Consider the following 20,939-nt stretch of genomic DNA (forward strand, 5'->3'; position numbering starts at 1 on the left):
TCTTTGTTCAAATTCCACAATTCTTTTTCTGAATACAGATGGTATTCTCCATTACAGACAGCCCCAAATTGTCCCTGTTGTTGCACTGATGGAATGAGCAAAGTTGATCATCGCCCCCATGTTGCTGTTAGGGTGTACAATATTTTTCTGGTTTTGCTCATCTCACTCAGCATCAGTTCATGCAAATCCTTCCAGGCTTCCCTGAATTCCCATCCCTCCTGGTTTCTAACAGAACAATAATGTTCCATGACATACATATACCACACTTTGCTAAGCCATTCCCCAGTTGAAGGACATTTACTTGATTTCCAATTCTTTGCCAACCACAAGCAGGGCTGCCATGAATATTTTTGTACAAGTGATGTTTTTACCCTTTTTCATCATCTCTTCAGGGTCTTGACGCAGTAGTGGTATTGCTGGATCAAAGAATATGCACATTTTTGTTGCCCTTTAGGAATAATCCCAAATTGCTCTCCAGAAAGATTGGATGCGTTCACAGCTCCACCAACAGTGTAATAGTGTCCCAGGTTTTCCACAATCATTCCAACAATGATCATTATCCTTTCTGGTCGTATTGACCAGTCTGAGAATTGTGAGGTGGTACCTCAAAGAAGCTTTAATTTGCATTTCTCTAATAAATATCCATTTTATTCTTTAACTTCTACTCATACTCTTGATTTCATGAAGGGAACCTGTGGCTTGTTCCTTAACTAACAATTGGAATTTAAAATCTCTTTTGCCAGTAGCAGACTTCCAGATTTTCTAAGGAGCTTCCTTTTAAATAGTTCTGTTGGCATGGTGCAGTATTTTTTTCTTTAGGTATATGTTATGTATACACAAGCATAGTTCTGTTGTAAAAAATTGTTAATAAGGCCTCATGATGTCTTTAACTCCAGAACAATAAATTAATGTAATGAAATGGGATTAATGAAATGAAAATGAAAGGGGATAAAGTAAATGGTTTTGAGTAGCTTGAGCTTATTGATGCATGCTATGACTGGACATTCAGAAATAAAAATCTTTATGTAGTCCTCTTTGATACCTGGTTATGAGAATAATTACCTTCTATTTTGGTAATTTAATATGTTGGAAGTGGAAGAAAGATTGTCCTTTTTTAGGGTTCAACTGTCCATAACTCTTACTTCCCTGTCTCTGAGATCATTTAGTTGAACCTTTGGCAGCATGTTAAATGTTATTCTCTAATGACTAAACAACGTATTTCCAATTTTCCCCCCTTTATTGCCCACCTTCATACTTTTTTGGAAAATGCAAAAATTGAATAGAATTGATTTTAAAAATTCCCATAAACATTTCAGGAGCTTTATTTTGCCATGGTTTTTAACCCTTTGAAAAAAATTGAGCTCCTGTTTGCTTTTTGGGTTAAAAATATAATGAATCAAAAATATTTAAGACTGGAATATACATAGATTTTAATTTGAGATACTTTTTGGTGTTCTAATTAGACTTTTTATGGCATCTCTTTATAACTAATTAAAGCTCCAAACCCTTCTAAACAGCTAAGATAAGGACATTGTCCAAGTTGTCCTTAGCAAATGATGTTTTCATTTAGCCAAAAACCATTTCTTTCCCTTTTTGTTGTTAAAAACCAAAAATTTTTTATTGGTGCTAGATACCTAATTTTTTGGTATGGTAATATTGTGAATCTGATCTCTTGCTCTTGTGTTTGAATCATTCTAGGTTGACCCTACAGGGCAGTATGAAAATCTGGTGACTATACAATCATTCAAGCAAGAGTTTCGTTTAGCAGGAGGCTTGAATCTGCCTAAAATAATAGATTGTATTGGGTCAGATGGCAGAGAGAGGAGACAGCTTGTCAAGGTAGGTTTTTTTAATTTCTGTGTTGTTATAGCATCCCAATTTTGGGACAAGATCTCAGAGATCATTTATCCCAGGTTCAGGGAACCTCCGGCCCTCTGGTCATAATGGGCCTGACCTAGTCCAGCCCATACCTAAAAATAAATCTGTAGGATAAGAGTTTATCTAGGGGTGGCTAGGTGGCACAGTGGATAAAGCACTGGCCCTGGAGTCAGGAGTACCTGGGTTCAAATAATAATTACCTAGCCTTGGGCAAGCCACTTAACCCTATCTGCCTTGCAAAAAAGACCTAAAAATAAAAAAGTTTATCTAGCTTTCCCTTTAAGAACTGCAATGAAAAAGAAACTCATCTCCTTCCTTAGTTGTCTCTTCTACTTTGAGGCCTTCTTCTTACCCCATCAAATATGACTGACTATTTAAATCTGGGCTATTTTGAAATGATTGTGACATCAAAAGAAATAAGGAAGGTATAGGAAGAGATTCAGGTTTGAGTTCAAGTTTTAGACATATAAGTTTGAGAAACCAGGAAGATATCTAGGGTGACTAAAGTTCTGGGAAATTGGGGATAGAGACTAAGATTTAGAAGTTATCTGCATAGAAGTAATAATCAAAGCCGTGTGTTAGGATAGGGATTATTGCTAAGGAAAAGAGGAGAGAGAAAGAGAGAGAGAGAGAGAGAGAGAGAGAGAGAGAGAGAGAGAGAGAGAGAGAGAGGAGATCAAAGGATGTTTATTGGGATACCTGTACTCAGAGCTAAAAAAAGGAACCAGCATTGGAAACAAAAAAAGGAAATGTCTCATTTGATCCTCACAATTCTGGGATGTAAGTGTTGTTATTATTCCCATATTACAGGTAAGGAGACTGAGGCAGATAGAGGTTAAATGATTTACCCCAAGATCATCTTCCTGACTCCAGCCGCACCACTCTTATCTATTGTACTATCTAACTCTAAGAAGGCAGAGAAAACCATGAAAGACCATTGTCATGAAAACAAGATTTTCTAATTTAGAGATCTTTGAGGAATTGCGAATAAGCAATTATAGTAGAGTGAAGAAGGAAGCAAATTAGAAAGGGTTGAGCAATAAGCATTAAGTGACCATTTGTACAGGCCAGTGGTTGTCAAATTCAAATAGATAATAATGTTCCTTCTGGCTGCCTATTGATTTATAAAGCCAAAATATTAACATTATTTATGTTTTACTTCAATTTTTTTGTTAAACATTTTTCAGTTATATTTTAATTTGGTTTGGCAGCGCTCAAGGATTTTGCTGACTATTGAAAATAGCACCATGTCTTTAGTTAGGTTCAGATTTTGGATTCAAATATCTGCTCTAATTCTTAATATCTATTTATCTTTGGTAAGTCATCTGGCTTCCCCAGGCTTTAGTTTTCTCATCATAAAAATGAAGGTATAAGATTAAATGACATCTGAAATTTCTTCCAGCTCTAGATTTATGATCCCAAGAGCTTGTGAATCATAAGGTCCATACCAGCACAGATTGTCTTTGGCAAAGTAGATAACTACATCATCTTCTGAAATTACAGAGAGGAGAGAAATATGAGAGAAATATGATATATAAATACAAAGATTGTTTTTTAATCTTTTCATCATACTAGTTATTCCTCTGGACTCTTTCCAGTTTGTTAATGTTCTTCCTAAAGGGTTGCCCTGAAAAATAGGAACAATATTCCTGGTATAGGACTTTCACCTTTCTCATTCTAGACAGTTCTATTAACATAACCCAAGGTTGCATCAACTTTTCTTTTTTAAGATTTTTTTGCCTTTTGAGTTTTTATTCCAAGGAAAAAAACCTCTATATGGTGAACCCTCCTTTATGCCACAGGAAAAAAAAAATTAGCTAAAGGAACATTGCAAATATACGATGGTAAGTGCAGCAGTGCACACAGGAAGCACTGTGGCATTGGAAGGAGTACTGGTTCTGCAGTCAGAGGCCTTTCAAGTGCTACATTATTTTCCCACACGTACCTTGGATCTCAGGGTGGTCTTCTAAAAAAAAATCTATTAAACAAATTAACATTAAACTGGAGGCCCCAGAAGTCTCTTCTAGTTTTAGATCTATAATTCTGTGCTTAAAATGTATTCTCCATTACTCATTCTCTTGGACTAATAGTGTTCTCCAGAATTCATCAGGATTGGCTCTCTTTCAGTGTTTGTATTTACACTTCTGTATTTACTTTATTTTTACTTTTGTAGTATTGAATGTTGTCCTGAGTTTTTCCCCCCACTTCAGGACTACATCTTCCCAAGTTCCCCAAAATTGTATTTCTTATGGAATAGCAGATGATGTCACATTTATTTACTACAGCTTGTTTTGCTATTCTACAATCATTGGGTATCCATTTGATTTCTTGTTTTTTCCCTTTTTTTTGCCTGCTATGTCATCCCACTGACTCATTAATTTTATAGTTCACTTAACATGCCTTAGGTACCCCCCATGAAATCGTTGCCTAGTCATCTTATAGCCTAGCCAATTTCATCTTAAACTTGTGCAATTGATTTAAATTCAAGTACATTACTTTATGTTTAGCTCTATTAAATTTCATCTTATTAGATTCAACTCATTGATAAGCCCGTTAAAGGCTATAAAGGCTATCGCAGTTTTCGTTCTCTCATCAAACTAATCTCCCAGATTTGGATCATATACAAATTTGATAAGCATGTGACCTATCAGTGTTTCAAGTTCATGACACAAAATTCATAACCTTAGCATGATATTCTTTCCCAATCATTTAACTACTTGTTTTAGTTTATGGGGCGGGGGGGAGAAAGGGTTTCTAGTGGAAATAAATAGGTGCCAACTCTGTGCTACGTGCAAAAGATTGAGAGACAAAAATTAAAGTCCCTATTCTTTTGGTGTTCAGAGTCAGTCAGTAAACTAACTAGATCACTAAATGTAGTTACTAAGTATATGCAAAAATAAAGAAAAGGTAATTAGACAGGGCAAAACCAGAACATAGAACTGTCAGGATTCTGGCAGGAAGTAACACTTGAGAGATTTGAAGGAAACATGGAATTAGAAGAAGCAGAGAGGAGACAAAGACAGATTCATGGGAGGGGGGATTGAGTGTCACAGGTGGGAGACCTTTAAAAAAACCAACCGGTCTGGTCCTCAGAGTAGGGAAAGAAAAAGAACATATAATAAACTTGGGAAAGGAAGGTGGTTTGTTTAGTGCTTTTCTTCTAACCTGTCTCTCCAAGATGATTATATATTCATTTTACATTCTAATCAGATTGGTCTATTTGCTGCCCGACTACATCCTGCTATATCTCCCACTTCGGTGGTGGGACTGTCCCTATTTTTGAACCATTTTCTATCTTCAGTCCAACTTAGCCTCATTCCCATGAAATTACTCTGTTCATATTTTTTGTGTTTATCTTTATGCTTGAATATAAATAAGAATGCAAATTCCTTGCTTGCAGGTATTTTTGGTTTTTGTCTTTGTATCCTTGACAAGTTAGTAGGCTGTTTAATAAATGCTTATTGAGTTGAACTGCTGAACTTCTGGTTTGAAGTTTTTTTTTTTTTCTATTTTTGAGTTAGCAAGAAAATTGAGTCAGCATATTTGGAGAATTGATGTACTTTCTTTGTAGAAATGGAGTATAATAATTGTTTTTGCAGGCTTCCAAAAGACCTCAATTATATTAGCTGGCTAGTTATTAAAGCTACTAGACACTGTTGCCATGTATCTCACTGCAAGGCATAACTATAATAAAGAGGAGAAGTAAAAAAGGAGACTTCATATTCAGATTTTAAGTAGTCCATTTAAACCTTTTTTTGTTTTGTCCTTGAATTCATAGTAAGAGCTCTTTTTACATTTGTGGAAGATTCCAAAGCTGATAGTAAGTCCCTAGAGTCTATGACAAAGCTAGGTAGATTGATCAGTCTTAACCTCTATTTAATTCTTGAATATTCAATATTGCACTTATGAGAATCCTGTCAGCCTCATTTTCAGAAATTTTTATTAGTTAATTAGCAAGGATAACAGAAGGAAATGGTTGGGGTTTATTGTTTGTTTTTAAAAACATCTGAATCTAAAAAAACAAAAACAAAAAAACAGGGGTGGCTAGGTGGCATAGTAGATAAAGCATCAGCCTTGGAGTTAGGAGTCCCTGGGTTCAAATCCAGTCTCAGACACTTAATAATTACCTAGCTGTGTGGCCTTGGGGAAGCCACTTAACCCCATTTGCCTTGCAAAAATCTGAAAAAACAAAAACAAAAAGCATATCTGGTATCCAGATAAAGAACCAGGGACTTTGAACAAAGTCCAAGGACTATTGCCTTTAATTCATGGAAACAGTGTAAAGACTGACAAATGGCCTTCTGTGGGGGGGGGGGGGGGGTTAAGATTAGGTGGGAAACTCTAAAACTCAAAATAAATAAAATCTTTAAAGGGGGGGGGAAATTTGCTTTAAATGGTAGCCTGTTCTTAAAAAAAGGTGGCATTCAATGTCAGTTCCTTTAAGAACTCAGGCCAGTTTTTTTCATCATCTCTCATAAGGAACATCATTTTTCTGTGACTCTGCTGAAAAGAAAAAAGCTATACTTCAGTAATATGTGTGCTTGTTTTTTCTAAAGGGTCGAGATGATCTACGTCAAGATGCTGTGATGCAGCAAGTTTTCCAGATGTGTAATATGTTACTCCAGAGAAACACTGATACAAGAAAGAGAAAATTAACCATTTGCACATATAAGGTAAAAGTTTTTTGCTACCCACAACAGGTATGTTAGATGTCATTTTTATGACTTCTTTGGCTTTTTTTTTTTAAATTAGACACTGAATAGTTACTCATTAAGAGGAAAATTCTGATTTTTCATCCTCTATCCTCTTCTTTCCCATGTATTAAAGCATAGATGACATTTTATTTATAAACTGTTTATCTTTATCCATGGGTGTTCTCTTAATGCTTATCCTGCTAACCTCCCTGCACCTTTTTATACTGTTGACTATCTCCTTCTGTATATTCTATTCTTCCTTGGCCTCATTGGCACAGCTCTTTCTCAGTCTTTCTGCCTTTTTTTTGACAATCTTTTCCCTTTTATATGTATATGCCTAATCTTTCTTCTGGAGAGTATAGTCCTTTATCACCTATATTCTTTTTGAACCTCTCCACCAAGTTCTCCCTTTGACATCTCAAACAACATATCCACAGCAGAACTCATTATCTTCTTCTATAAAACTTCATCTGAAAAACTTCCTTTTAAACTTGGTTATTTCTGTTAAGTGCACTTTAGTCACTTAGATTTGCAAAATTGGAGTGATATTTTTGACTCCTCACCCCCTACTTATCCTCAAATTCAATTAGTTATCTAATATTGTCTGTTTCTGCAACATTTCATTACACCTGTCCTTTCATTTCATGTTGCCACTAACCCTGTAGGACCTTCTTATGTTTTACCTGGACCATTGCAATTTCTGTGTTCTCCAATATCCTTGACAAGATGTTTAATAAATATGTATTGAATGAATGTTCATAGATTATGTGATATTAGAATGAAAGGGACCTTGCAGATCATTTAATTCAATCTATTCATTTTACGCATGATGAAACTAAGGTACAGGGAAAGAAATTCTTATAAGCTATTAGTGATTCAGCCAGAGCTAGAATTCTATTTTCTTCCCTCTTAATTATTTTCTCTCCTGTAACACCCTTGCTTCCTTAGAATCATTCATGACAAATAGACATGACCCTTACCTGACTTCTTTTTTTTTTTTTTTAGATTTTTGCAAGGCAAATGGGGTTAAGAGGCTTGCCCAAGGCCACACAGCTGTGTTTGAGACTGGATTTGAACCCAAGTACTCCTGACTCCAGGGCTGGTGCTTTATCCATTGCGCCACCTAGCTGCCCCATTACCTGACTTCTAAAATTAAGTTCTTTATTACCGACTTATTACCTGCATATGTCCACCTGTAGGTTTTGCTATACTAAACAAATCCAAAATGTAATTACCCATCCCACTTCCCTAATTTCTCTATTTCTGTCATGGTGACCACCATTCTTCCATCCATCTAGCTTTGTAACCTCCAAGTCATCCTTGACTTTTCCCTCTCTCTTACTGTCATACAACTAATTGCCAAGACTTTCCAATTGTCAATTCTCCCTTCACAGAAAGTCTTACATCTGACCCCTTTTGTTCCTCTTTAAAAAACCATCACATGGGGCATCTAGGTAGCATAATGGATGGAGTACCAGCCCTAGAGTCAGGAGCATCTGAATTCAAATCTGGCCCCAGACACTTAATACCTACTTAGCTGTGTGACCTTTGGCAATTCAATTAATCCCATTACATTGCAAAAATTTTTTAAAAGCTTGAAAAAAATCCTTCACTTTAGTTCAGGCCCACATTACACTTCAATCAGACTATTGCAACAGCCTCCTAATTAATCTTCCTTATTTCCATTCTTTTCTCTCATTTATATTACACATACCTACTAAAGTGCTATTTCTAAAGTGTAAGTCTCATTCTTAGGAAACTTTAGTGGTTCTCTGTTTTCTGTAGGATAAAGCACAGATGCTTCCATCTGTCTTTTAAAACCCTTCACAATCTAATTCTGACATATTTTACTTTCCTTTTAAAAATATTTGATTATTTTTGTCTTAATATTAGAGTCATTTTTGGAACCTGCTGTGCTCCTCCCCTGGAAACTTCCCTTTTAACAAAGAAAAGCAAGCAGAAATATTCAATATGACAACTTCATCTGAAAAGCATCTACTCTGCATTGGGCACTTGATGCTAGAGTACAGTTATAAAAGTGTGAAGGAGCTTATATTCTCCTAGGGAGATGAAATATTATCATAGGAAGATGAATATAAGTTATACACCAAATAAATGTACAGTGATTTGGCACAGGGGTGCACATGATAGTAGGGACTAGGTGTAAGGGAACTTTGATTAAGGAAGACTTTTATTCATAGCTAGAGGAATTCTAAATGGAGCCATCTATAAGACTGAGAATTGTCATCTTCTTAGGTACAATGTTTGTAACATTTCTGCCATAGTGGTCCTCTTCCTCTCTACCAAGAGGCAGGAAGTATATTTAATATTTCTTAATGTTTGGAATCATTGCTAGTTTTTTCAGTTCCTTAAGAGTTGGGCAACTTATATTGTTTTCATTGTGTATATGTGTTTGTTTTTTTGTTTTTTTTTGGTTTTGCCCAATTCATTCTGGGTCAGTTCTTATGATGTTTTCACATTTCTTAGAAATCTTCATAGTCATTATTCTTTTCTGTTAAGATAAATTTCCATTATATTCATTACTTATAGATCTTTTGTTTTTCAGCTGTTCTCTAGATTTTATATCTAGTTCTTGGCTGCCGTGAATGTTTTGGAATATATTGGTCTTTTATTTTCTTGTCTTTGACTCCATTGTAGTAATTATTTTTTTTTAAGGTTTTTGCAAAAGCAATGGGGTTAAGTGGCTTGCCCAAGGCCACACAGCTAGATAATTATTAAATGTCTGAGACCGGATTTGAACCCAGGTACTCCTAACTCCAGGGCCAGTGCTTTATCCACTGCGCCACCTAGCTGTCCCTGACTCCATTGTAGTAAATGCCAAGTAGTAGGATTGATGGATCTAAGGGACGGGATATTTTAGTCATTTTCCTTGCATAAAATTCCAAAATGATATCCAGAATAGTTACACAGTTTTATAGTTTTACCAACAATTTTTCAGTATTCATTGCTTCTCATAACTCACATTAACTGTCAAAAGTTTTTTGTAATTTTTACCAGTTTGGCAGTTGGAACTTCAAGTTTTATTTGGATTTTTCTTGCAGTTAGTGGTTTGGATCATATTGCTAAGTGATCATTTAGAGTTTGCAATTGTTTTGAAGGCCATTCATATCCTTTGGCTTCTTATATATTGAAGAATGACTCTTGCTATTAGAGAATTAGCATTTCACTATGTGTTTTGAATATCAAAGTTTTAGCAATGATGTTTGATGTAAATATTTTCCCCATTTAACAGCTTCTCTTAGTCTGTTTCTTTATTTCTTCCTTTAAACACTTTTTTAAAATTTTATGTAGTAGAAGCTAAAATTTTGCTTTTTATAGTTTCTTCTGTCTGTCATTTAAATAAGAATTCCCTTCCTTGGTCAAAGTTGTAAAAGATAGTTTCATTCATTTTTTAATACTGGGATTATTTTCAGATCTCATATTGATTTATTGTAGAGTATGGGGTAAGATACAGATTCAGCCTTAATTTTTTGTCATTCTCTTTTCCAATCTTTCTGGCAGTTATTGTCAAAAAGGAATCCTTCCGGGGCGGCTAGGTGGCGCAGTGGATAGAGTACTGGTCTTGGAGTTAGGAGTACCTGAGTTCAAATCCGGCCTCAGACACTTCATGATTACCTAGCTGTGTGGCCTTGGGCAAGCCACTTAAGCCCATTGCCTTAGAAAATCTTTAAAAAAAAAAAAAAAGGGAATCCTTCCCCAAGTAATTTATATTCCTGATTTTGTTGAACACCAGTCTACTTTTTTGATTGCTTCTCTTTTTTCATTTATTTATTCTGTTCCACTGATTTCCTTTATTTCTTTTTTAATCAGTACCAAGTAATTTAGCTGATTACTACTTCATTAGAGTTTTTATGGGAAGGATTCTCAGATCATAGATCTCAGACCAACACTTACATTTAAACAGTTGAAAAAACTGATACCTTGGCAGTTTAAATAATTTGCCCAAGGTCTTATGGGTGGTATCCATTCCTGGAACCTCAGAATCAGGTTATGTACCACACAGAGACATAATCATTATATTGGCTAGTTTTACAAACTTAACACTGTTGTTTTTGCAAGTGTCTACAAAGTTCTATAGAATGATCCACACAGGGTTTCTCAGCTGAACTTTATATTACCCATTTCTAATAAAGTTATCTCTTCTGCAACTGTAGGTGGTTCCCCTTTCTCAGCGAAGTGGTGTCCTTGAATGGTGTACAGGGACAGTGCCCATTGGTGAATTTCTTGTTAATAATGAAGATGGAGCTCATAAAAGATATAGGCCAAAAGACTTGAGTGCTTATCAATGCCAAAAAAAAATGATGGTGAGTCACAACCATAAACTCAGAGACCATTTTAAGATTTCTCTGTATTGTTTCAAATGTTGATTTTTTAAAAAATGTATTAATATACAAAATATCTTTAATTATGTGACATCCCAATGAAAATTTCTGTATATGACATAATTCAAGCAAGGTAAGATTGATTCTTAAGCTTTGTAAAGCTCCAAGAGGTATCATAATCCAGTGGGTGGAGGGTCTACTTTAGAGTCAGTAAGACCTGAGTCCACATCTTGTATCTGACAAATTTTGGTTCTGTTACTTAACCTTTCAGTACCTTTGAAATCTTTCCAATCCTTTCAGCTATAAATGAATTGTTAATTGACTTTCATGAAAGGAGTAGCTGTTATATTGAGTGGTCCACTCCACTGATGAAATTGCAGACTCTTAGTCACTTCCAAAACACAGTACCAATCTTAGCTTGCTAGAAAGGCTTTTGGTTTAAATTGGGTGTTATTAACCTCTTGTTTATAAATCCAAAAGTTAAAATACATATGATTACAAAGTTATAGTGAAATAGTTGTAAAAATATCAAAAGACAAGTTCTTCAATCTTAGGTTAAGAACTTGTGGTTTAAACTCTTTTCTTTCTACCAAATCAGAACTTAAAAAAAAATAAGCAAAGCTGCCAGGTCCTTAGGAGGTTAAGGATAAGGGTATATATATTGGCATCTGGTAGATTTGCCTTTCATTTTGGGGGGGACAGGGGGGAGACTTTGATTTGGTAAAAGGAAAAGTTGATAAAGAGAAGTTTGCAGGAAGACATGTGAGCAGAATAGTTTTCCGTGGACTTTTTTAATCTCAGTGAGCAACCCCAAGTACATGTGTCAGCTGTAATGTTAGGGTAAGTACAATTTGAAGGGCATGGTGAACAGATCATAATACTGAACCTTTTTAGAGTGAACTATTATTGATCTTTTGTTTTTATATCACCAAAATTTCTTCTAATATCTTGTCTCCCACCACCTCCCAGAGAACTGTCTCAAAAGCAAATTTTTTTTTTGAGGAAAAAAATTTAAAAAGAGAGAACCTGCAAGACTTAGTACATTTTTATAAGGTTGAAATTAGGGGCAGCTAGGTGGCTCAGTGAATAGAGCATTGGCCCTGGAATCAGGAGGACCTAAGTTCAACTCTGTCCTCAGACACTTAATAATTGCCTAGCTGTGTGACCTTGGGCAAGTCATTTAACCCCATTGCCATATATAAATAAAAAATTTAAAAATATTATCTAAAAAAAAAAGTTTAAAATAAATGCAGTTTTCTGTATCTCTGGACTTCTCCCCTCTGCAAAGGAATGGGATTGGAGATATCTTCTCATTTCTCTTTTTTTGGGACTATGTTTGAATATTGAAGCTCTTCATCAGAAATGCAGCAATACTAGCAATGATCAGCCAACTTGAATTTCATGTTTATGGATTAATTTATTTCACAGACCTTTCTGACTAAAGGAAATGGGGACAGAAGGAAGAGAATGGAAAGTTAGACTAGACATATTCTAGAGTTGCCTAGCTTTGAGTGTGTTTTTGGGAAAGGGTTACTAAGTATGAGAATGGAGAAGAGGCTGGAAGAAATTGTCCTAAATTATATCTAATATGCATTAAGAGATAGATATAGAGAGATACACACACATATAGTTAACTACATCTGTATTCATATATATTTGTGTTTGTGCGATGAAATATATTGCACACGTAAACACTCATATTCTCAAATTCTATAATTATATTACTATAGCAAAGTATAATTTTTGAGGGAGGAAACCATTTGAGACAAATTGTGAGTACTGAAAGTAGACTTCTCCCTTGGCTGCAGCCACTAGAACATTAATGGAGCATTGCCTTAGTGAAAGTGATTCTTGTGTTTATGACAGTTTTTATTTCTTTTGAGTGACTTGCCCAAGGTCACACAACTAGGTAATTATTAAGTGTCTGAGGTATTTGAATCCAGGTATTCCTGACTCCAGGGCTGGTGTTCATCTAGCTGCCCTACATTGTTCTTTTCTAATAAAAATCTTGTGAGATACTTTTGCTTCCAGAAGCAGTCTTATGCCTAGAGGAAAAGAGCCTTGTTGTGTGTTAAGAGTCTGCATTTGTCTGCTTGTTCCATGATTAATTCAGAGACAATCTGACTCTTCCACTTCTGTAGCTGGAGTCACGTCCAAGGCCATCTTTTCAACCATATTTGCAGCACTAATAGGTTATCATTAACTTAATTTTCAAATACAAAAATTGTAGAAGAATGTAACTGCTTATAAGACTTTGTATTTTGGATTATCCTCCCCACTCTGAGTCCCCATAAGCTGCCCTTGGGTCAGCTAGGTGGCAAAGTAGACAGTGCCACACCTGGGATCAGGAAGATCTGAGTTCAGATGTAGCCCCAGGTCTTTACCAGCTGTGTAACCCTGGGCAAGTCACTTAACCCAGTTTGTTTTGGTTTTTTCACCTATGAAATGAACTAGAGAAGGAAATGGTAAACCTCTCCTGCTTCTTTACCAAGAAAACAGCAAGTGGAGCCATGAGGAGAGATACAAAACAGATGCTGTTTTGTTTTGTTTTTTTGGTAGTAATGCTTTGGTATTTTATTTCAAGGACATGCAGAAGAAATCTTTTGAAGAAAAGTATGAAGCCTTCATGGAGGTCTGCCAGAATTTTCAACCAGTTTTCCGCTACTTTTGCATGGAAAAATTCTTGGACCCAGCAGTTTGGTTTGAGAAGCGGTTGGCCTATACTCGCAGTGTGGCTACTTCTTCTATTGGTAAATGTCTAAATATTTAATTTTATAACTTTAGCTTTTTTAAATGAGGTGAATTCTTTTTCCCTTGACAGTCTGTGATTGTAGAAAAATCCATCTTGACCTACATCATTTGACAAGGATTTTTCATAGTCAGCCTGTTTGTTTCTTACCTAGCTGTGTGGCCTTGGGCAAGCCACCCCCATTGCCTTGCAAAAACCTGGAAAAAAAAAAGACTTTAAATGGCATGTGGCCAAAGGGCAACAAAAATGTGCATACTCTTTGATCCAACTATACCACTACTGGGTCTATACCCTGAAGAAATTATGGAAAAGGGTAAAAACATCACTTGTACAAAAATATTCATAGCAGCCCTGTTTGTGGTGTCAAAGAATTGGAAATTAAGTGAATGTCCTTCAATTGGGGAATGGCTTAACGTTTACTGTGGTATATGTATACTGTGGAACACTATTGTTCTATTAGAAACCAGGAGGGACGGGACTTCAGAGAAGCCTGGAGGGATTTGCATGAACTGATGCTGAGCAAGATGAACAGAAGCAGAAAAACATTGTACACCCTAACAGCAACATGGGGGTGATGATCAACCTTGATTGATTGCTCATTCTATCAGTTCAACAATCAGGCATAATTTTGGGCTATATGAGATGGAGAATACCATCTGTATCTGTATCCAGAGAAAGAATTGTGAAGTTCGACCAAAAAAAAAGTTAGCCTATTATGTAATTTTGTTTTCTCTTATACTTTATTTTTTTTCCTTAAGGATATGATTTCTCTCTCATCACATTCAACTTGATCAAAAGATAATTTTAAATTCTTGAGGCTTATAAATAGAAAACTTCACATTACATTGTTAGTGCAAGAATATTTGTGGTTGGCAAAAGTTTTTCAGTTTTGAACCTGAAGCAGTGATGCATATCTTAATATCTAGTTTCCAATACATAATATTTTTATTTACTTCTGAATGACCACAGTATATAGGGTGAATATAAAATTGAGCATGCAACTATCCCTAAAGTCAATGCATTTTAAGACAGGCCACACTTTTGGTCTAATTGTTGCTGCTGTCTCAAGAACATACAAAAGTACTATTTCTTCTTGGTGTATATAATTAATATAAACTGAAACTCCTATCCACGATAATGGTCTTTTGAACCAAAATAGATTTGGTTTTTCAGGTAGGGAATATTTAATTCACTAAAAGGAACTAGGTGGCACATTAGATAAGAGCTATGTAGGCCAGGAGGCAGGCCTATATGAGCCTAGAGAAGTCACTTAACCTTTGTTTATATCAGTTTCCTCAACTGCAAAATAGAGATAATAATAACATACATTTCATACAGTTGTTGTGAGGATAAAATGAGATATTTGTAAAGCACTTGACTCAGAGCCCTACCATATGAGAGGTACTAGTATCCTTCTTTCCTCTTTTCCTGTCTGCCACATGCAATCTATAGGAATGCATCTCAACTCAAGCTGCTCTAATTTGCCTCATTTTTAAGTTGGGTTTATTTTTAAAATCTATAAGTGGAAGTGAAGTCATCTTTAGACATGAAAAACTATTTTTAATGAGAAACTTAGTTTTGATACAGGTTATCTATTCCCATATTACTCATAATGAACATTTTTTTTTAAAACAGCCAAGGAAAATAACACTAAAAACATGATTGCAAAGGACTGGATATGCATCCCTACAGTTTTATAGTTTTATCATTTATTAAAAGGGACAAAGCTTATATGCTTTAATTTTAGCAAATTATCTAAGTTGCTGTAGTATTTGAGAATTTATTTTATTTGAAATTTTCTTCTACATAATTCTTGACTTTAAGTATATTATAATTTTTGGCTTTGCTTACCCTTATTTCTTTGAATTCTTCACATGCATAGCAAAATGTTTCTAAGATTTTTCAAACACAAATACTTGGAGACAGGCAGCTAGATTTGATATTGATAGCAGCATTGTATATATCATTTCCTCTAAAATATTCACAATAAAACAAAGACTTTAGGTCTTCAATAGTAAGAAATATTGATGGCATTTTGATTTAAGATATTAGAAGTGGGGGTTGTTTCATCTTGAGATTTTCTTCTCCTTAGTTGGTTACATACTTGGACTTGGTGATCGACATGTACAGAATATTTTGATTAATGAGCAATCAGCAGAACTTGTGCACATAGATTTAGGTAAGTAATATACTTCAAAAACCTATGGTTGGGGGCAGCTAGGTGGCATAGTGGATAAAAGCACTGGCCCTGGAGTCAGGAGTACCTGGGTTCAAATCCAGTCTCAGACAATAATTACCCAGCTGTGTGGCCTTGGGCAAGCCACTTAACCCCCATTTTGCCTTGCAAAAAACCTAAAAAAAAAACCCTATGGTTGTCATAAGTACTGTTCTAAATCTTCCATTATCTTTTTTCTTTTAGGGGTTGCATTTGAACAGGGAAAGATACTTCCTACTCCAGAAACAGTTCCTTTTAGACTAACTAGAGATATTGTGGATGGAATGGGCATCACTGGTGTGGAAGGTGTTTTCAGAAGGTACAGGTTATTTTTTGAGCAACTAAAATTGTTAGGAATGTTTTTCTTCGGATCTTTATAAATGTTAAATCATTAACAAGGATGGTTTGAGTTGAATTCAGTGAGCATTTATTAAACACTTGCTCTGGGACAGGCACCTGCTCTCAAGTTCGTGTGCTACCAGAGAGAAACAACATGTACACAAGTACAGAAAGCTTTATTAGACTCAAGGCCACATCTCAGGGTGATCAGGAGAGGCCTCCTATAGGAAATAAAGCACTTGGCACTTGAGCTGAAGAGGTAGAGGCCAAACATTCCAGTAATGTAGACTGATAAACTAGGTGGTGCTTGGGATCACGAATCTGGGAAATGACACTAAAACTGTCACAGCTTTGTCACACATTTCTGAACTCTATCTGGTTTTCTATGACTGTCATTTGTTTCTCATGCCTTGTTCTCCCAACCTAATCTCTACTCCAGAACTACTCCAGTGTCTCATTGAGGCATGGCAGTTATCTTGGGGCTTTGTAGGCTCTGACAGCAGTGTTTATAAGCTCTGGCAGATTCTACATTGAAAAACTTGGAACATGGTCCTGGCAATAAGATGATAGATTCCACTTTCTGAGGACTGCTTTAGCAAAATATCTAGAGACTCTTTAGCTCCAATAGCTTGGCCACTTAGTTGATGAATTCTTTGGCCAAAGCACCCTGTAAAATGACTGAATGACTTAATGATGAATAAAAACTCTCTGCTGCTCCCTTTTGTTTTTTGCAGAGACAATGGTGGAAGTGGGATCAGAGGGTAGAGTTAAGAGTGAGGGAGAGAGCATCCAAGGCAAAGGGAGGTCAAGCTGTACAAAAACAAGATATTTTCAGTCGATCTTAACTGCTGTAAGGTGCAGACATAGAAAGAATGTTTCTATTTTTTTGGTTTGATTGTTTGACTCTTACAGGTGCTGTGAGAAAACCATGGAAGTTATGAGAAATTCTCAGGAAACTCTTTTAACCATTGTCGAGGTAAGTATTTTCAGGCAGTGAACTAAAAGAGTCTTTATTGGTTCTCTCCTGGTGGGCTGTGGTGATTTAGATGGAGATGAATGGCCTAATTATCCCTACTAATATCTAGAATAGCATTGGTGGTGTTCAAGAATCAATTCAGATATATTCATAAATTCTGGAATTATTAAACTTTTCTGGACTGTTCCAGGATTATAAAGAGAAGCAACACTTAATATGTACACTTTGTTTGATCAGTACCTACTATATTTTCATAATGATAGTCAAGCCTATATTCCTTTCATATTGTCTTCCTTAGCTGTTTCTGAATATAGTTTTAGTATGCACACAGTTCTTCTAAAGGCATATACTCCTTATATTTAGGTCCTGCTCTATGATCCACTCTTTGACTGGACCATGAACCCCTTGAAAGCTTTGTATTTACAACAGAGACCAGAGGATGATACTGAACTAAATTCTACTCTCAATACAGAATATCAAGAATGTAACAGAGGTCTTGGGTGAGTATTATCTGAATGAAAGGCATACTTAGGTTATTTTTTAAATTTTCAAGGTTCTTGAAACTAAACTGTCATAGTAAAATTTCTTTGTCACTAGTCGAATTGACCAGAGTTTCAACAAAGTGGCTGAACGTGTACTAATGAGGCTACAGGAGAAGCTGAAAGGAGTAGAGGAAGGAACAGTACTCAGCGTGGGTGGACAAGTGAATTTGCTTATCCAACAAGCTATGGATCCCAAAAATCTCAGCCGACTTTTTCCTGGATGGAAAGCTTGGGTATAATCTTAGGCATATGAAAATCAGAATTGAAATTATAATCATTTTTTCCAAAATTTTCCTTTGAAATTAATTGAATAGCTTAATAAGTTTTAGTTATAGATAACAATAATAATAATAATACATAAGTTTAAGGTAATTGTATAAATGTTTTTTCATTAAAAAGATAGTGCAAAGATGTTACGTTTATAATCCTGAGGAATATTTCTTGGTACTTTGGAAATATAGGTGCTAAATACTTCTAGACCAATCTTAGTTATGTCTTCATTGAAATGATTTATTTAAATATAGACATCTGTTAAGTATTTTGAATATAGTGATTATAATTTTAGGTTCTGATACTTACTGAATGATTCATTTGAAAGAATGATGGAAGAAGCATAGATATATCATCTCACTTGCCATTGATATATTAAATAAATACATTTGCCATATCTTAGAGGTAGAATAACTTAAGATAGTGGGAGCACTGAAAATTATGTCATTCTTGTAATAGAGGGGGGGATATAATAGCAATCAATAGAAGTGAAGGGCTAGAATATGGGTGCAAAAAGTTAGATTTGTTCTTTTGCTACAGCCAGTAGATATAAATTATAGAATGATAAATTTCAACTTTGATATAAGGAAGAAAATTCTGCAACCCCACAGAACTTTTCAATGTAATACATAGTTAAATAAAATAAACCAACAAATTCATGGACAATGGCTGACAAAGCATACCTCATATTCTATCTCTCCTTTGTGAGGAAAAAGCACCGTTTCCATACTTCTATGTGTTTTGTCATCAGTATTGAGGAGTAATTCCATCATCAGAATTTTGATGTATTTTAGTCTTGTTTTTCCTTTATATTATTGTGGTTGTGAAAAATACTCTATTCTACTTTGCTTTCAGTTGTTCATAAATGTTTTCCTAAGTTTTTTCTGAATTCATTTTTCTCCTCACAGTTACATTCATAAATAAGGCATAATTTTCTACCATTATTTGACCATAAATGGAAATTAGTGGATTTTCAAGCACAAGTTGATTGACGGCCTGTTTGTGAATGTCTTAGAATTCAAATTAAATACTTGCATTTCTTTCACAGTTGGTTTTGTATTATTTGTATATTGTATGTAGTTGTGTTATTTTCTAATGATGTCTTGATGAATAATTAAATTGCTGGTTTGACATATAAGAAGCTGAATGTTTAAAAGCTAAGCTAAAATTATTCATATTAAAATATTTCTTTAAAATATTGTTAATTTTAGATGAATAAAATGATCAAATACCAGTTTGAAATGGGCAAACACAAGAAAGTTAATTTATGAGGCAGCTAGGTGGTGCATTGGATAGAGCACCGACCCTGGAGTCAGGAGTTCTTGAGTTCAAGTCCAGCCTCAGACACTTAATAAATTACCTAGCTGTGTGGCCTTGGGTAAGTCACTTAACCCCATTGCCTTGCAAAAAACCTAAAAAGAAGAAAAAGTTAATTTACATAAGATACTGATTCCCTTTTGAAGTGGCTTAATTTCGTTCATCTGTAAAATGGAATTTTAAGGCTATTTAATTTTTTAGATTCCTTTTTCAAATGTAAAATAGTCAGCTGCTAGAAATAAAATATTTTAATGACTTTTTTTAGTGATAACATTAAGTATTATTGGTAAATGGTCACCATATTGTTATACTTTTCACAAGTCAAGTCATATATGAAAACTAGAAGGCAGCAGTTTTGCTTTCTTGAAACTGAACAAAATAGTTTATAAGTTACAGTAAATTCTCAAAATCGTCCTTTTTTTTAGTTCAAGGATATCTGGGTAAGAGAGTTTAAAGGACATGATTAGTTTTAATATGTATTGCTAACAGTGTCCATCTTCAGTAAAGTTTTTGATTACTTTCAGTGTCTGTTACAAGTCACTCTATCTGTTTTGGAAATTTATACTGCCAGTGTAGTTAGAAAAATATTGATGCTTTTGTATGCTTAGTTAGCAGGTACACATACTAAGTACAGAGAGAGACCCAAAAACATTGTTATCAATGAAAAGAAGAAATTGAGTTTGGGGAGGATTTTTCTAAAGGTGGTTTCATTTTTATAGAGACTAATAACATGCTTCAGAGTTTTTTAAGGGGGAGTAGATAAACAAGGGGAAGGGATCAGAATATAATACGAGATAGAATCTAGCCAAAGAAAAGGCTTGTTTATATATGCATTACTAGTCTTTTAAAGGGCCTGTGGTTTTGTTGGGGTCATTCTCTACAAATAGGTTAGGTACATATAGACATAGTAAGATTAATAGTTTGAAAAAAAAAGCTCAAAGCCATAAATTTTTTATATCTCTTGTGAGAACAGTTATTCAGTTACTTCATGAATTTGTTCTCTTGAAATCTGCATTTAGAAATGCTGAGTATTAGAAAAATTTAAAATTTGATGGTGAAATTAATTTTCACATGTATTTCAAGGTCTACAATTTTCAATGCCATAGGTTAGTTTACTGTGAAATCTTGTTAATTTTGAATGCAGAGAAATGTATAATTAAATTTTTAGTTGTATGTTATGGAATTGTATATTTCTAGAGAATTATTGTTACTGTTAACATATTATAATATATTAATGTAAGATATCTACCAGACAAGTTCAATAAAAAATAGAAATACTGTATTTCATAGTTGTCATTTTTGTATTAACAGTATGGTTGGTTATGTTGATATCCATAAAATCCCAGGTTAAAAGTTGTGTATAATTTTGAAGTTTTATAATATAATGTAATACAGTAAAATCTCAGCTCTCTAGGATCTTCATTTTTAAAACCTATCCAGGCTTTTTTTTGGGGGGGGGTACCTGGGTGAGTCCTCTTGGCCAATTTGCAAATGATATAGTTTGTTTCCCCCTGCCAAAGTGAACACACTTGATGCTAATTTTCTTCCATTTATCTCCAACTGGATTGTTACCACAATGGCTCTCCCTCTAATCTTCTTTAAAAACTCAATATTAC

The 20,939-nt window shown here is 34.8% G+C and overlaps 1 protein-coding gene across 5 annotated transcripts in view; it reads left to right on the plus strand.

The window, feature by feature from the left end:
- ATM (ATM serine/threonine kinase) overlaps positions 1-20,721 on the plus strand; it is a 133,531-nt gene extending 112,810 nt beyond the window's left edge. For 3 of the 5 annotated variants that reach the window (XM_074216619.1, XM_074216617.1, XM_074216621.1), the window contains 9 exons: positions 1,699-1,839; positions 6,435-6,578; positions 10,748-10,897; positions 13,500-13,665; positions 15,757-15,843; positions 16,084-16,198; positions 17,131-17,194; positions 17,558-17,694; positions 17,792-20,720. In XM_074216619.1, the coding sequence (XP_074072720.1) occupies positions 1,699-1,839; positions 6,435-6,578; positions 10,748-10,897; positions 13,500-13,665; positions 15,757-15,843; positions 16,084-16,198; positions 17,131-17,194; positions 17,558-17,694; positions 17,792-17,975 (1,188 nt within the window). In that variant the 3' untranslated portion in view covers positions 17,976-20,720. Of the gene's footprint in view, positions 1-1,698; positions 1,840-6,434; positions 6,579-10,747; positions 10,898-13,499; positions 13,666-15,756; positions 15,844-16,083; positions 16,199-17,130; positions 17,195-17,557; positions 17,695-17,791 lie in introns of all 5 variants that reach the window. The other 2 variants (XM_074216620.1, XM_074216618.1) reach the window with 2 other exon arrangements.
- Positions 20,722-20,939: the final 218 nt, after the last annotated feature.

This window comes from Macrotis lagotis, chromosome 1, assembly GCF_037893015.1.
Source record: "Macrotis lagotis isolate mMagLag1 chromosome 1, bilby.v1.9.chrom.fasta, whole genome shotgun sequence".
Taxonomy (NCBI): domain Eukaryota; kingdom Metazoa; phylum Chordata; class Mammalia; order Peramelemorphia; family Peramelidae; genus Macrotis; species Macrotis lagotis.